We start from the raw sequence: 17,722 nt of genomic DNA on the forward strand, positions 1-17,722 counted from the left end.
CAGGGCTTGGACTATTTCCCCCCAGGCTCTTTTGTGTTGATAAGTCTGTCGTTTTGATAATTTTTCCGTTGTAGGTAATCTGCTTCTTTTCTCTGGCTGCTTTTAATATTCTGTTTTTTTGTGGTGGATTTCTGGAATCTTGATTATTGTATGTCTGGGTGTAGATCTGTTTTGGTTGTTGGTAGCTGGAATTCTATATGCCTCTTTTATCTGGATATCATTTCTTTTTCTTATGCGTAGAAAGTTTTCCTTAATTATATCTGTGAATATTCTTTGTAGTTCATTTGTAGATACTCTTGCTTCTTTGCGCATGTTTTTTATTCTTAAGTTATTAATCCTCTTGTCATCTTCTAGCCTTTGTATTGTTTCTTCCTGGTTCCTTGTTATTTTTAAAAGATCTTTTCTTTCACGATCACACACCATAAATCTCTCTTCAAGTTTCAAAAGGCTAACTTTAGTTTCTGTCAAGGCATTTTGCCAGCTTTCAATCGAGTTTTTAGTTTCCTGGTAATCTCTTTGGATCTGTTTCATGTATTCTAGATTTTGTTTATATTCTTCATGAAAGGTTTGTCTTCCTTTTCTGAGTTCCTCCGTTCTTCCATCTGTGTTCTCTTGGAAGGGGCTTATCATTTCTTTAATTAATCTTTTTATATCTTGCCTCACTTGGATCAGAAGTACAGTTTTAAGTTCCTCTATGAGGTCATGAAGATACTTCTTTATGTCCGCTGATGCTGTATCTAATATTGCATGATTACTGCACTGTTTCTCTTCTGTATTTATCTCTCCTGGGCTTAATTTTCCAGGGTCAGTGGCTGGAGGGGGTTTTTTTATTTCTATCTCTTGTCATGTTTCTGGTTTCTTTCAGACAGGTGTGTCCGTGGGTGGGGGGATCTCTGGCCCTCTTCATATTGCTTAGGGTCTTTCCAAAGCATGCTGCTGGGGTTTTGCTGCCCTCCCCAATTTGCTGTTATCTGAGATATCTTGAACTCCCTCCCAGGGGCTCAGGGTAGTGTGAGGACATTCACCCCCAGCTGCCCAGTCCAGAGTTCAGGGCCCAGGCAAGCAGGCCAAATTCTCCAAAAGATCCTGGTCAATCACGGCAGAAAACCAGAAAGTTCTGTCTGTATTTTTGATTTTGATTATTATCTGAAGAGGTTTCTTCAGAAGCAGTTTCTCTGGGCTCTGTTTGCAGTGGCGGCTCTGGTCCTGTGGGCTTGGCGTCAGTGAACCCACACGCTCGGGGGTGCTCCTGTGGTGGGGGTCTGCTCAGCACTAGGTCTGCAGGCTTGGGTCCTCACACGAGCGGCAGGTGCGAAGGTGACAATGCATCCCAGCAGGTCCAGTCCCATACCTGCTTCACTGAACGCGCCCTCTTCCTCGTGCCCTCCTGGATGCGGCGGTGCTGTATATTTTCTAATGTAACAGTTAGATTCTGTTTTGTGTTTTGTTTGCTTTTTTTTTTTGCACCAGGAATCAAACTCATGCTCTTGTACCTGCCAGGCAGGCACTTGTGCCACTGAGCTAAATCCCCAGCTTTTTTCCCTGGATTTTGTTTCATTTGGTTTTTGACTTTGCATAAATATAAGTAGTTTGTATGTTTGGCTGTCTTCTTGTGACATTAAGATGGACTGGTGGACTTTTTTTTTTTAACGAATAAAAAAAGCTAATCAGAACAATGAAAGTGATACAGAGCTTCAAAATAAGATAATAGGAAGTCAACAATGGCTACCATCATACATCCCATTATCTGCAAAAAAGCTGTCTATACTGTCAGACACAAAATCAAACAGAACAAGACAGAATAAAACTGAACCTAACAAAATTGTGAAAACGATGCAGGAATTCAAAACATGATAATAGGAAATTAACAGTGATTAACACTTCCCTTTTTAAACGTTTTCTCTCATCACTTTCATAATGTCTGTTGTACTCAGATCAGTGGACTTGCTTCTGTCAACTTGATCTGTCCATGTATTTCTTCTTCAGACTTTTTCCGGTGCTTTCAGTAGCTAATGGTGATCATGAGTCTGCTCTGTTACTTCATTAAGACTGAAGAATGGAATTATGCAGTCATTCCTTTTCAATTTGTCAATTGGGATTTACATACGCACAAATTTTGTCACAATTATGTAAGTTATTCTGTGGTACAGTTCACCAATGACAGATAGTGGAGGTGGTTGCAGTTTTCTGTGTGTATGTAGGTGTGTGTGTCAGTCATCAATAACAGATTCATTTCTCTTTTTTTTTCTTTTATTGGTACTGGGGATCGAACTCACGACCGCCTGCTTACAAGGCAGGTGCTTATGCCACTGAGCTAAATCCCCAGCCCCCATAACAGGTTCATTTCTAAGCATCTATCTATATAAGTGTATTGTTTGATTTTAGCATTATTGTGAATGTGACTTAATATACTTTGCACTTTTCAAATAGTTGTCCTTACTCTTTATAGTGCTCAAATTTCCCCATGTTAAACTGATACCCCCCCTCACGTTGGCTTTTCTACTTTTTTATTATTAATTTTTTCTTAATTCCTGTAGTGTTTGGTATACAGTATTCCAGGATCATTTTGTATATTTCCTGTACAGATCTAGAATCGGCCATGCCTGCAGGAAAGCCTGGTTTACTGGGTATAGGGACATGGTAATTAATCAGTCTTGAGCCTAGTGACCATTACTTTGTTGTTTTGTTTTGTTTTTGTTCCTTTAGTACTGGGTGTCGAACACAGGGATGCTTTTAATACTAACCTGCATCCTTGGCCCTTTTTACCTTTTAATTTGAGACAGAGTTCCAGAAAGTTGCCCAGGCCTATGTCAAATTTAGCATTCTCTTGTCTCAGCCTCCTCAGTAATTGGGTTTAGATGTATGTGCTACCATACCCAGCTTTTACGATAAAATTTAAGGTTTTGGTTTGTAGTGCTAGGGAACAAACCCAAGGCAAGTATTTTACCTCTGGACTACACAGCTAGTCATTCTCATGTTGCTTTTTTAAAGACAAGAAAATAGGCACAGAGAAACTGTGTAGTGACCTTCACAAGGTGGTACAGCTAGTAAGTCATAAATCTGGAATTCAAACTAGGCAGACTGGTATCAGAGCTAATGTGGCTTAACCCTTCTCTGTGCTGCCTTGAGCTTAACCAGCCTTAGTTTCCCAAACTGCAAGAAAGCATAGCTGGTTGTTGCATGGAATTACTATGAAGTTAATTTTTTTTTCCAAATCCATTTTATTTCAAAAGTGAAAAAATTTCAAAACAACAATCAGAACAATGGTGCACACATTGCACATGGCAATCCCCAAATCAGTCACCTGGAGCACAATTGTCTGAACAGTACCCAAGCAAACCTTTCTCTTCAGTTATCTCAGAGAAATCAGTAGTATAACTATCTTAACTTTTTTCATATACATACATATACACACACATATACATATGTTTCAGCTCACGCTAGTGAGACAATACAGTCTTTACAATGCACGTCTGATTTATTTCATTTATGAGTATGATCTCGAGTTGCATCCATTTGCCTATAAAAGTCTCGAGTTTGACCTTTATGACTGAGTACTACTCTATTGTGTAAAAATATACATCTTTTGTATCCATTCCTTAGTTGATGGACATTTAGGTTTTTTCCAAGATCTAGCTATTTATTTTTCCAAGATCTAGCTATTGCTATAAACATGAGTGCACATACATCACTGTGGCATGACCTTTTCAATTTTTCTGGAAAAATACCCAGAAGGGGAATATCTGAATTAAATGGAACTTCCAATCCTAGTTTTTTGAGGAATCTCCACACTGATTTTCACAATGATTACAGCAGTCTACATCCCACCAGCAGGAGAGAAGTGTTCCTTTCTTCCTACAGCCCTGCCAACATTTGGTATTGGTTGATTTCTTGATAGTAGCCATTCTTTCTGGGGTGAAGTGGAATCTCAGTGTTGTTTTAATTCGCATCACTCAAATGACCGGTGATGTTGAACTTTTTTTCACATATTGGCCTTAGCCTCCTGAGTGCTGTGATTGTAGGTGCCCATCTCTGTGCCCAATGCCACTTTCCAAGGCTTCTAGTATGTTGTGCTGTGAAAGAAATGTGATTTGCTTAGCTCTCTATAATATTTTGTAAAATATTCATAGACTGTTAAAGCATAGTTCTAGAATGACCAGTCACTTACGTTCCTTCTAGCATTACTGGTATTTTTGTTTTAATACAGGATTTGTACAAGTGGATGATGGCAGAAAGATTGTGTTTGTCCCGGGTTGCTCCATACCACTGACTATAGTGAAATCAGATGGTGGTTATACCTATGACACATCTGACATGGCTGCTATTAAACAAAGACTGTTCGAGGAAAAAGCAGATATGATTATCTATGTTGTAGACAGTGGACAAGTAAGTTGGAAGATTTGCCGCTGTTATATTGGCTGATGGTAGGGAGCTGGCACTTGATTCTAAGACACTAAATTCCTCCCTAGATATTAAGGTTCAGAACACCAGTGTATTGTGGAAGAAAGAACAGATGGTCCCAGGCTTCCAGCTGTTCTGCACATACTGGAAAGGGTGATTTCTCTGAACCTCAGCAATTGTTCTTATCAATAAAATAAGTATAAAACTTAGCATTTGATTAAGGATTGTTTTGTTTTTTGGGGGGGAGGCTACCAAGGATTGAACTCACTACCTTGTGCTCATCAGGCAGGGAAGGCCTTATGCCACTGAGCTAAATCCCTGGCTTTGATTACAGTTATTGCATGTGAATTCACCCATGTCCAGTTGCTTTTAAAGCTTTTGAAAGTAGTGTGATAACTAGTCCTCTTATTATTTCTTATATATTGGTAATAAAAGAAGAGCCTTTATAGTAGCACTTGGCTCACAAGATTTGTGATTGCAATTTTAGAAAATGTTTATCTCTAAACAGAAAAGCCTTAAGTCTTTTTTAAAATTATTTTTAAAAACTAGCAAGTAACTTTTTACCTGTTTTTTATAGGCTATGCACTTCCAGACAGTGTTTGCTGCTGCTCAGATGATGGGTTGGTATGACCCTAAAGTAACTCGAGTGTTCCATGCTGGATTTGGCGTGGTGCTTGGAGAAGACAAGTGAGTAAGAAATCTGAAGAAATTGCTACCTGATCCTCACATTCCTTGGGAGAGGCTCTTTTTTATTTGATACTATGTTAGGACTGAGAAAGGCCAGAGTTTGTTTTATATGTGTTGCAGTGGTAAACTTAACTGAACCTTTTATATATGTCTTACCATTGCCAGAGGATAAAACCACAAATACAAAGGTATGCAGTTGAATAAAAAGTAGATTATAGACAATGCATTATGAAAGGGAGTTTCTGCTAGAGATCTAAGTTATGAAGTCTACAATGGTACATATTCAGACTTTAAGCCAAATATTAAGTAGTGTAGTCCAAGCATTTTGACATTTTGTAGATGTCCACTTTTTCCTTCACCCTTTATTTGGTCAAAAAATACAAGTATATTGAGTTTCCAATTGAGGTTTTTGTTTGTTTTGGTGCCAGGGATCAAATTCAGGACCTTGTCCAATTGAGTTTTAAGATTGTTTTCATCTTTGTATTCATCTAAAAAATTTGTCAAGATCTATGTGGTAATGTTCCTACTCTGACCTTTTCTATTTTCTAGTCATTTCCCCACATTCTGCTCAATGTTTATGAGAAACAACATAAATATCAATCAAGTATTTATATTCACTGTCCATCACAGACTTTGACATTTCAAAATCTTAAATTCATTGGTGCCTTCAGATCATTTTTAGTCAACATTTCTGTCCCTTATGACATCTTTGTTTGACAGTTTTTGTTTACCATCACACAGAGGTGGTCATGCTTCTGAAAATCACGTGAAGTGACTGGGAAGGTTTGGCTTGAAAATATATAAAGGATATCCTAATTAAGGGTAAAAGATAGTCTAGACGTGTCATGGTATCATTTTAATTATAAAGTATATGAAGGTCAAAAGACCTTGTTTAGGGAGATTGAGCCCATGCTAGGCAAGCACTCTGCCCCTGGAAAGCACAGCCAGCCCAACTAGAAAGGAATTTTAATCCTGAGATGAACCAATGGATGCTTTCTAAGGAAAGCTCTGAAAAGAAGACTTTGAGAGGAAGTACCACAATGTGGTAGGCTTTGCTTTGGAAAGAAGAGCATATGTCCTCTATAGTGTTTTTACATTTGAAGGACTTTTAACTTACCAAGAAAAAGGCAAATGGTATACTTGATATGCAGATTTATGCTGTTTAATAAATTTAAAAATCCTATCATCTCAGCTATGCTTTGTGATAATTTTGCCCCATCTGTTGAGATTCTGATTTCAGTAGCTCTCAGTGGAGCTTTTGCAGCCTTGTGTTATAAACCTTTCCAACTATTTCAAATGTAGTTCTAGGGTTGATTACCGCTGAATTGTTTTTATGAAAGAAATGCAAATAAGATTACAATGAAGAATTTGCCAACCAAATAATTACAGAAGTAAACCTGTATTAGTAATTTCTCTGAAAGTATAAATTACTAAGTTGAACATTATATTCCAGAAGAGTGAACAAATAAATATATATCTGTTTCTGAATCTGGTTGATTAGCATTTTTCAATTTTTTAGGAAGAAGTTTAAAACACGTTCAGGTGAAACAGTGCGCCTCATAGACCTTCTGGAAGAAGGACTAAAACGATCCTTGGATAAATTGAAGGAAAAAGAGAGAGACAAGGTAATCTAAGCCCTTACTGGTGATATGTATACCATGCATCATATTGACTTCTCAATTTTCTTCTCTTGAGAAAATAGGAAATTATGAGGAGTCAGTCCACCTATGGCTGGCTTAATTTCTCTTTTTTTATTGCACAATATGTGTGACTTTCGTTGTATGCTGTCTGTTCTGTTCTATTGGTTCCTTTTTATGGAAGTACTGTGCAATTTCGATTACTGCTGTCTTATAGTGTGCTAGGAGATCAAGCATTGTCTTGCCTCCTGCTTTGATGTTTTGGGTTTTTTGCTTAGTGATTTTTTTGTGTTATACTTTGGCTACTGAGTTTTTGTGTTTCATTTTTTTGTGGTTCTGTACATATTTTTTAAAATTCTGTGGAAGATTTTGATAGGTATCAGTGAATTTGTAGATTTTTATTTGGGGAGTGTGGACATTTTAATAGTATTAGTTCTTGCAATCCATAAACGTGTCTTCTCGTTTTTTTGTATCGTCTGCCTCTCCTTGGTTTACTCTGTGTGTGGGTGTGTTGGTAGTGCTAGGTGTTGAACCCAGAGCGTTGAGCATGCCAGGTAAGCCCTCTACCACTGAGCTATATAACCCACCCCTTTTAATTTTTTGAGACAGAGATTCAGTAAGTTGGGCAGGCTAGGATTGGAACTTGGAAATCCTCCTATGGTATTGGCCTCCTGAGTAACTAGGATTACAGGTATGTGCCATTATGGCCAGGTAGGATTAAATTTATTAAATTTATTTTGTGGTATTTTAAGTATTAAAATTACATTTTTTTTCTTAGCTGTTATAAATGGAAATGCTTGAAGTTTATTTCAAGAACTGGTTGTCAGTGTATAGTAACTTAACTGTTTTTAGCATATTTTTATATTGTACACCTCCATTACGTCTTATTATTGGAGTCTGAAGTTTTCTGTATATAAGAACATAGCATTTGCTGTGACAATTGTACTTTTTTCCAACTTGGTCACTTTTTCTTTCTTGTGCCTGATTGCTATACCTAGGACTTCCTGTACTGTGCTGGGGAAAAAGAACTAGTGAAAGTGAGCACTTCGTCTTGTTCAGATTTTAGAGAAAGCTTTCATCTTCCCTCATCAGGAATGATGTTAGCTGTTAGCTTGTTACATGTGGCGTTCATTATCATCAGGCGTGTTCTTTCTACAGCTAATTTGTTGAGGTATTTAAAATGGTTTTTGGGTTTTTTTTTTTAATTTTTTAATTATTTTTTTTGCATCTGTTGAGATTCTTGTAACTTTGGATCTTCATTGTGTTTGTCTAATGTGTTTATTGATTTGTGTCTGGTGAACTGTTCTGCATTCTCAGGATGAATCCCACTAGGTCATAGTGAATAATCTCCTTACTGTGCAATTAGATGATTTGGTTAGCTAGTACTTCAGTGAGGATTTTTGTGTGTATTTTCATCAAGAATATTGGCCTGTAGTTTCTTTGTGTGTTCTGTGGTTTTGGTATCGGGTAATGTTGGCCTCATAGAGTGAGTTTGGAAGAGCTACCTTCTCTTCACTGTTTCAGAGTAATTTAAGAATATACATTCTTTAAGTGTTTAGTGTTTCTCAGCAGTTAAACTCCTTGGTCTTGGACATTTTTTATTAGTAATTCAATCGCATTATTCATTCTTGATGATTCATTACCACCCATCACCCACCACCCTGTTTTCTCTTATTTTTCTCTTTATATTTGGGTTTTCATATAAGAGAAACTTTACTATATTTAAGCTTGTGTGTCTGATTTGTTTCATGCACTATAAAGTCTTAAGGTGCATCCATTTCCCTGTAGATAGATGACTCAGGTTTATCCTTCTTGATGGCAGAGTACTCTCTACCACATTTTACTTACCCATGCCAAGAGTAGCTATTGTAAGTTGTATTTCTATTCTTTATTTCATTGACATGTTGTATTTTGTATGGTTTCCACAGTTTTTGTTGTGATTTCAATTTTTGTTTTTTGAACTTGAGACTGATCTTATGACCAGCAAGGGGGTTCTGTTCTGTTCTGCAGAATGTTCCATGTGCTGTAGATGTTGACCAGGTTGGTCTACTTTGGTCTTGCAAGGAATCTAACTCTGCTGTAGTCATTTTTACCACTTTAGCACTACGTGGTGCCTGAGCCCTGGTTTGCCATAAGTCTGTGTGATATCATTGTTTCAGCATTAGGGCTCAATCCAAGCCCAGGTTTGTTCCAAATCCATGATTGGTGTGTTATTGAACATGAAGTAGGAGTACCTAAAAAGGATAGGCCATCCAGCTAGCCACCACCCTGCCCTGGGGCCAAGGTATGCCCAGACTCCTTGGTCTGTGGCCACCAGTGACACCATACTGTGTTGTATCCTGAGTCCAGCATGATATAGAGGCCAGCACAGCACTAAGGTTCTTACTGCTATGGGTCACCTATAGTGTGATGCTGACAAAATGAGCAGTATGATAGAAGGAAACTAAACCTCTCCCTGGCACTGGGGCCCTTTCAGAGTACTGGCTTAGGGGTGGAGGCCATTGTGATCTGCCTACTGGTAGGTTTCACTAAGTCGGCACTGAGGAAGTCCTGTGTTTATCCTCTCCTGCCTGCAGTTATGATAGTGACAAAGGTAGCCCCTAAGCTGGGTCAGACATGAGTCTCACACTCATAAGGGCCTGCTTGTGGTGCATGTACTACAGTTGGCAACGCTGCAGTCTGAAATGGGTGTTTGCCCCACCAGGATGCAGGCATTAGTCTTGGGAGTGCCCTGCTGCCTGCAGCTGGGGAGATGGGTGATAAAGACGGTCTCTTTGGCCACCAAGGCTCATGCTCAGCTGGGTCACATCTGAGTCTCACTCAGCCATAGGGGAGGTGTGTAGTGGGGAGATGGTGCCCAGCCCTACTCTAAGGCTGCCAGTGATGCTGGCAAGCACTGTACCACTGAACTACATCCCCGGGCCTTTCTGTATAGTTAGTGACTAGGATGGTCACAAATTTTTGATCATCCTTCTTCAGCCTTCCAACTCGTTGAAATTACATGCATGTGCCACCCTGCCCAGTGGTCTACAGTTTGTTGTCATTGTTGTGCTTTTCTTTTCTGGTTTATATATAAGGATAATACTGGCCTCATAAAACAAGTTTGATAAAGTTCCATCCTTTTCAATTTGTCGGAATAGTTTGAGGAGGATTACTATTAGTTCTTAGTGTTTTGTAGACAAGCAGTGAAACCATCAGACCCTGGGCTTTTCTGTACTGGAAAATATTTCTGACTCAGTTTTATTAAGTCATCATGGATCTGGTGTTGTGTGTGTTTTCTTGACTTGATTTTAGTAGGTTAGCTGTATTCAGACCTTTTTCTGCTTTTCTTCAGTTGTTATCATAGAGCTGTTCATAAGTTGTTAATGCCTTTTAACTTGCCTTTCAGTTTTTTTCATAACCTAGTAGTAATTCCAAGAATATGCTGTTTAGGTTCCATGTATTTGTACAGCTTGTTCTGTGACCTAACATGGTCTTTCCTGAGGGAAGAATGAAAACTGCAACTGCTAGATGAAATGTTCTGTCAGATCTATCTGGATTAGTTTAACACTGATATTTCTCTGTTGATATTTTTGTCTAGCTGATCTGTCCATTCATAAATGTGTGAGGTATTGAAGTTTACCATGTTTATATTGGAGTCTGTAAATATAAAAAATATTACTTTGTATAATAGGGTACTTTTACATTTGTGTTAATTTGTTATAACTTTGGGCATTGGACTTAGGGCCTCATACATGTTCCTTCCCACTGACTTACAGCCTCGGCTCCCTTTTCCCCCTGAATTTTGAACTAATCTTGTTGCCCAGGCAGGGTGTCACTAAGTTGCCCATATGGGCCGGGAACTTGGGATTTTCTGTCTGCTGAGTACCTCTGGTTATAGTCGTAAACCACCATACCTGGCCCTTTTTACAGTTTCTCACTTAAAGCCTGTTCTTGGACATGCATGATTACCATTGCTTCCTTTTGGTTTCTATTTATATGGATTATCTTTTTGTTTGTGTGTGTCATTATAAGAGTGTTGTGTTTCTTTTTAGCACCCTAAAGTTGAGTTTTATTGCTTTACCATTTAGCATCTCTATGAATTTTTTTTGTCCTTTTGAGATAAGGTATTGTAGCCCAAGCTGGTCTTAAATTTCCAGCGGTCCTCCTGCCTCTGCCTCCCCAGTACTAGGATTACAGGCATGTACAGCTTCTGATTGAGGAATTTTAAATTCAAGATTTTTTTAATGAGAACTTATTTTTTCCATATTGTTTTCCTATTGTTTTGTATACCATTTCTTCTAAGGTTTATTTTTGTGATTTGATGAATGTTATGGTTTGTGACTGGATGGCCCCCCAAAGCCTCACATGGTCATGGAGGGCCTAGGCTTTTCGGAGCTGGCTGAATCTAGAGTTTGTGATTGGCTCATGGTCTAGCACTGGGTTTGGGTCTGAGTACTGCTCCCACCCTAGGGCAGATGACCTGTGTAAGGGAAGAAAAGCAGTGCTCTCCTCCCCTTCTGCGCTTGTTGCTTTTGCTGTCTTCCATTCCCATGAACTGCTAGCACTGCTGCCATGCCGTCTTTCCTTGCAGGCAGCTGATTATGGACTGAATCCTACGAACAGCGAGCTAAATAAACCTTTCCTTCTGTAATTTAGGATGTCAAGAGAAAAAAAGCTCATTGGTAAGACTTGGTTACCTTCTCTGCTCTTGCAGTATGTCTTCAGAGTGGTAGCTATGGTTCTTCACTTCCTGGATGCATGGCTCTCCTAACTATATCTTACGTTGCCAGTCTAGTAATGATGAGTGTCCTGGATTTTCACTTAACCTTGAAAACGTTTCTCTGTTTCAAGAACCTTGCTGAGATTTATAGTATTCTTTGGTTATCAATTTTGTTTTTCTTTTTTTAATTTATTTTAATTTTTTTATTATTGTGAAGGTAATAAAATACAACAAAACAAGACAGAACAAAGCCAATTTAGACAGTGTAGTGAAGTTGGTACAGAACTTCACGGTAGGTTACTGGGATAACAGGAATAGGTACCACAGTATATCTCATTACCTTCACAATCATTGTTCTTTGAATCAGGTATAGCAAAATAAAAAAAAATACAGAACATTATAAACTTATCAAAACAATATTGAATAGAGCAGTACCATTAATCAGAAAGTAAAACAGTAGTTTTACTTTAAAAAAAAATTCAGTTTTGTTTTTCTTGAGGAACTTGAAATACGTCAATATTTCCCCTCCTGTTCTATAAGGTTTCTACTAATACATCTGCCTATGTGCTGCCCTCAGATGACCTTTCTGGTTTTGTGTTCCTGTCTTAGTTTTCACTTCACTTATAATACTCCACCTTGCGAAACTTTGTGGTCAGATCTATTTGGGTCTGTTGTGCCTCGTAAACCTGCATGTCCATTTAGTTCTCAGGATTGAGGAATTGTCCGGGTGTTTTGTTGAACAGGTTTTCTGTGCTGTCTTCCCCTTCTCTTTGCCTTCTCAGCGCATCTGTGTGTGTATATGTTATTGAGATATTTCAGAAATTATTCTAGTGTTTCGTTGAGGCCCTCAACTGCGATCTTTTAATGACTTAAATTCTTCACTTTTAACATTTCTGGTTCTTTTTTTATGATCTGTATTGTACCTTGTGTTTCCTTAGAGCCATTCTTCTGAATTCTTTACCAGGTATTTTATCAGTGTCCTATGCTTTTATGATACGTTGCTGCAGACTGTTCCTTTCTTTGGAGATGTCACGTTAGCTGCTCTCTCATACTTGATGTGGATTGTGCATTGGTGAATCAGTTTTCTCTGCCACTTTTTTTTTTTTTTTTTTTTTTTTGTCTTTTTCCTTTTTATCGGTACTAGGCAATCGAACTCATGACTGCCTGCTTGCAAGGCAGGCGCTTATGCCACTGAGCTAAATCCCCAGCCCCTGCCACTTTTAAAGAATGACACAGAAAAGAAAGAGACTTTTACCTGTATCTTAATGTGTCAGTTTGGTTCCAGTTAGATTTGTCAGTTTGGTTCCATATAGCATTATCAACCTATATTTTGTGCAGTTGTAATCAGTGTCTTTTGGTGTTGGCCTTTTGGGAATAGAGAGGGAACAGTCCCCATGTCACAGTTAGTTGGTCCCTTAGCCACCACCTCCCCTTCTAGTGCAAGACACTGCTTTGGTGCTAGTCACTAGGTCTGTGCTCTGGGCAGGTACGGGCCATGTGTGAACACACAGGTGTAACATAGTAAGCAGCAGAGCCCACCAGGCTTGGGTAAAGGCACCGTGGCGTGGAATTTATTGTACCTGGGTTCAGGCAGAGAGAGCACAAGAGATGTGTGCCAAACAAAGAGAAGGATGGAAAGAAGGCAGGAGACATCAGGCGGGAAGGTCTCAGTGAACATCTGTGGTTAATGTTTTCCAGCAATCTTGCATCTCAGTGGGCAGAGACCTGGTGAAGTGTCCGTGTAAACTTTTGAGCATCTCCAGATATCCCCAGGACCTGCAAAATTCCTTTCCTGTTTTGTCTCCTTTCCTGTGCTTATTGATGACAGCCTGTTGCTGAGTTCCCTGCACACAGTAGTGCTTCTGCTGGCAAGCAAGGTGGGACTGAGAGAGTCAGATCTGGTGGGAGACTTCCTCCAGGAACAGGGCTAGATGAGAGCATCTGTCTCCTAGAGACAGTATGAATTCTGGCAAGTGTTGTGCTGCAGCGGGCTGGGCTCTAGGGAGACTCTGTTCCTTCCATAAAGTAAAACTCTATAGAGGCCCACTTTCTGGGGTCCAAGCCTTTGATGGCGGGGGAAATCTCCTTGAGTTAGGAATCAGCAATATCTGAAGCTTTTCTTCAGTAGTTGGGTCTCAGCATGTTGTATTAGCAATAGCTTACTTAGTTATCCAATAAATAACCTACAGTAATGGTACCATTTGCTATCCATCATTGCATTGAATTAAGAGTGTTGAAAAACCACTGATGGTTTCAACGTGAAGGAGCACAGGGTCTGCGAGTTTACCCAGTAGGTACACTTGAAGGATTTCTGGGGTCAGGGTCTGTCAGGTTATTCACAGGAACTATTGTTTGGTATCCCACCAAATGAAAAAGATAAGCAGTCTTACTGGGACCTGGAATCTTGTTCAGACATCAAGTTGTCTGGTGTATAGGGCTCTAAGGGTAATTTTGTTAATAGTCACTCATTTAGCCAGAATTGCAAGCAGTTGAAAGAGTTAGAATGGCCTTCCTGTAGTGTGATTATCCTTATGAGAAACCCATTTAGATAACCTGTAATCAAACCTGAGAAAGATAACTTGAATATAATAGGTATGGAAGAATGCATCTCCAAGGTTATGAATGTGCATCCTTTTGTGGAGGAACAAACAAAATGAATACTTTGAGCAGAGGAATGTCCAACTGTTAGAACGGAATTGCCTGAAACACAAGACAGTTTTGTCTTACATTGTCTTAAACCTCTAAGAGAAACATTTTTCTTACAAGGCCACAATAGCTGAGCCAGAATTGGGGAGAAAATAAGCTTAGAGGAGCTAACTAAAAAAGCATGAGCGAGAAAGTTACCAATAAAATATAACTGTGAAAAAGGAAAAACTGTAACTCGGCATATGGGTGAAAAAATTTTTTTTGCAAATGTGTAAGTGTACATCAGTATTTCAGGAAAGCCTATTGCTCTAGTTAGATTCTGGTTTTATATCTTTGTAGTAATGTCCCATTTTTAGAAAACCTTTCAATAGTTTTTCTTAGGTTTCATCCTTTGTAAACCTTGTTTAGCTTTCTCGGATTCTTTGTAATGTACTTAAACCTTTCCTTTTTGCCCTTTCTGTTATCAAGCTATCCAGCCTTTTTGCTTTTGTGGGGGAAAAAAAAGCTATAGCATGTGTAATTGTTTCTCATGCTTTTAACAAGAAAAAAAAATACTTCGAATTATACAAAATAGCTTTTTTTTCTCAAAAATATTTTCTTTATTATAGTTATTTTACATGATATATTTTTCTTGTACTTACGTAAAACTAAACTCTTAAGTAACCTGAATTTCTTTTTTTTTTAATCGGTACTGGGGATCGAACTCATGACCACCTGCTTGCAAGGCAGGTGCTTATGCCATTGAGCTAAATCCCCAGCCCCGTAACCTGAATTTCTAGTGAAGACCAAGTAGAAAGGAGTCTTGAAATGTTTGTCATGTACAACAATTAGAAAAATTTACAATTTCTACAAACGTATATTCTCATTTAATAACAAAAAACTTTAATGTGGAATAGTATGTTTATTAATAGGTTCAAATACATAAAATCTTTTCGAGAGGTGTTGAACTTACATTTAACAATCAGTGTATATTTTGACTTAATAACCTTTAACTGTATGAATTATTTCTAAGTAAGTCAGAGATACTCTTTAAGTTATATGAACAATTTCCGTAAATGATCCTATTTATGTTCACCTATTTTGAGATACTAGGCAAGCATAGTCCTTATATTATTGGTTCAAAAAAGAATGCTCTAGAGTAAAAGTTAAAACTCAGTACTCGATACACAAGAAATAAGACACACAGCATTGTACTGTGACCTTCCAACACCTGAGAAAGATACAACTCTGCATGGCCAGCAAAGACAGGCAGAACTGCATACTAACATTTGTGAAGACATCTTTTATTTTACCAAATGTAAAACGAGCTTCTATTTTGAAGATTTACTTAAATCATATCAACTAAAGGGTACTTAGGTTAATTATTATAATCCTAATAGGTTCAGTTTATATAACTGCTCGTTTATCTCTACCATGTTTGTGTGTCTCACTGCCAGGCAGCTTGAATCATCTATGGTACAAGCCTGATTGCCTCATGGGGTGACTTTTTATGAATTTTATTAGTGAAAAGAATGAGAAAAGTGGTGATGCACTTGTACCATACCATCAGTGGTTCAAGTTGCTGGGAACATGTTAAGCTTTTTAAAATTTTATTATTTTTGTTTAAAAGAGTATAAAACCAAGCAAAAAATCAATAAAAACAAAACAATGAATGCAATACAGGACCTCACAACAAGACAATAGGGAATCAGCAGTGGCCACCACCCTCAGAAGGAGATCCCCATAGATGCTACACTGCATATTGCCAGCCTCTGAATAGGCGATCAGACTGCTGGCTTTAGGTCTGCAAAGTCAGTGAACCACTAAACACTAAAGGCATTAAATTGTAATAGCTGTCATTGCAGCCTGTTTCTCTGGATCAGCTGGTGGCTTGAGACATGGGGAGAAGAGCTTGGCTCTTAATTCTCTTCCCCTGTCTTCCGTGAATGGTGCTAACTCACGGGAAAAGGCTGGCATCCCATGTTAAGCTATTGTGACTAGAATTCCTTACCAATTTTGCCATGTAGACACACAACTTGTATACACAGAGAAAGATTTTAGAACATTCATCTTAGAGCTGGTTACAAAAGAGAAAACTATAAACTCAGCTGCTTCCAAAAATATGACCAATCAAATCCAAATTATACCAGACAAAAACTGGACAAAGTGATCTCTCCATACAGTTAACCTTTGAAGATTGTCATTTGTCCTGGTAGGTGGGAATTAGTGCAGTTTCTATAGTGTAGTTTCAGAAAGTCTGTCCTCACCTAGCTGGTAAACACAATGAGTTTGACCCCCAATACCAAAAACGAAGTCTTGTACCTTCTCAGTCTCCCTCGTCCCCCTTTTAAAAACCGTTTCCAATCTCAGTGAGCTCACGATTTAACTATTAGATGGATTATTGGCTGGAGTAACAAACTTCCTAAGTAGCCTTAAATTTTATGTATGTATATATTTACTTATGGTCTTGCTGTGTAGTTCAGGCTGGCCTTGAACTCACTGTGTAGCCCAGGCTGACCTCAGACTTACAGAGGTCCTTTTGCCTCAGCCTCCTGAGTGCTGAGATTACAGATGTGCCTGACTATACCTGATGTGACCTCAAATTAGTACCAAAATTCTTTTCATTTTGTTTGCTTGATTAGTCAGCACAAACAGGAGATGTTTGTGAGGCAGGGTCTCACTGTGTAGTTCAGGTAGCCTCAGAGTCACTACCTCTGCTCCGACTCCCAAGCACTGGGATTACAGAGGTGCCTATGACACCCATCTAACAACGCAGTTCTTCTGCTGGACAAGAGGGAGTTTTTTTCCTGAGCTCAGGATTTTGCCCAGTATATAGGTTGATTTCTTAAAAATGCCTGTCCGAAGGACTCTTGCCTTTTAGATTATTAATCAGCTTATTTAGGCAGTACTGGAAGTTAAACTCAAAGATGCCACACATGCTAAACAAGCACTCTGCCACCAAGCTACAGCCCCAGCATCTTCACCGTCTTAATTTTGGTTTGAACTAGTTTTGCTGTGTTCCCTAGGCTACTTTCAAACTTTCAATGCTCCTGCCTTGGCCTTCTTGTTAACTGCTTGTCACCCTAAGCCTTTGTTAGCTAAGCAAACCTAAATTTTCATTTATAAAAGGAATGTCTTTTAGGTCTCCAGGTAACTCTGGAGCTGCTATAAATTGCAAAGCCATTGGCTTGAAGGTTTTGTTGACTAAAATGCCATAACTTTTTCAAGCAGGCTTTGCCCAGCTTCATTCGGTTTTTCCATGTGTCTTTAAGCAAAAACCCAAGAAGCTCAAAAGAGGAAAATAAAGATGAGCGCTTAAGAGCCTTCACGTGTTGACCTTCTACCTGTAGCTGCAGTGTAAGAATCTACTTTTCAGTTAAAGAAGAGAGCATACACAAGGATGGAGTACAGTTTAACCAGCTGAGGCACAGAGGGGGACATTTGTATACTTTAGAATGGAGGTACCCCATTTTTGTACTCTAGAGCAAAAAGTAATAATTTAAAAATCATTTTAAAATGCTGTGGTTTGGGGCAAGATGTTCTGCTTTGTTCAGTAGATTGGCAGAGGATTTTTCTTTTCATTCGGTGAAAGTGGTCGCCAAGTTGCAGAGTAATTGCCTGTGCACGGCAGGTGCTCTGCTGGTGATATTCCCTCTCCCTGACTATGGTC

At 38.7% G+C, this 17,722-nt stretch overlaps 1 protein-coding gene across 1 annotated transcript in view; it reads left to right on the forward strand.

The window, feature by feature from the left end:
- Rars1 (arginyl-tRNA synthetase 1) overlaps nt 1-17,722 on the forward strand; it is a 39,439-nt gene that overhangs the window by 18,256 nt on the left and 3,461 nt on the right. The window contains exons 10-12 of the mRNA XM_003473185.5: nt 4,208-4,386; nt 4,979-5,088; nt 6,608-6,713. Of these exons, the coding sequence (XP_003473233.1) occupies nt 4,208-4,386; nt 4,979-5,088; nt 6,608-6,713 (395 nt within the window). The remainder of the gene's footprint in view (nt 1-4,207; nt 4,387-4,978; nt 5,089-6,607; nt 6,714-17,722) is intronic.

The sequence above is a fragment of the Cavia porcellus genome, unplaced genomic scaffold, assembly GCF_034190915.1.
Source record: "Cavia porcellus strain 051 isolate PalLab524CR breed Dunkin Hartley unplaced genomic scaffold, mCavPor4.1 scaffold_19, whole genome shotgun sequence".
NCBI lineage: Eukaryota > Metazoa > Chordata > Mammalia > Rodentia > Caviidae > Cavia > Cavia porcellus.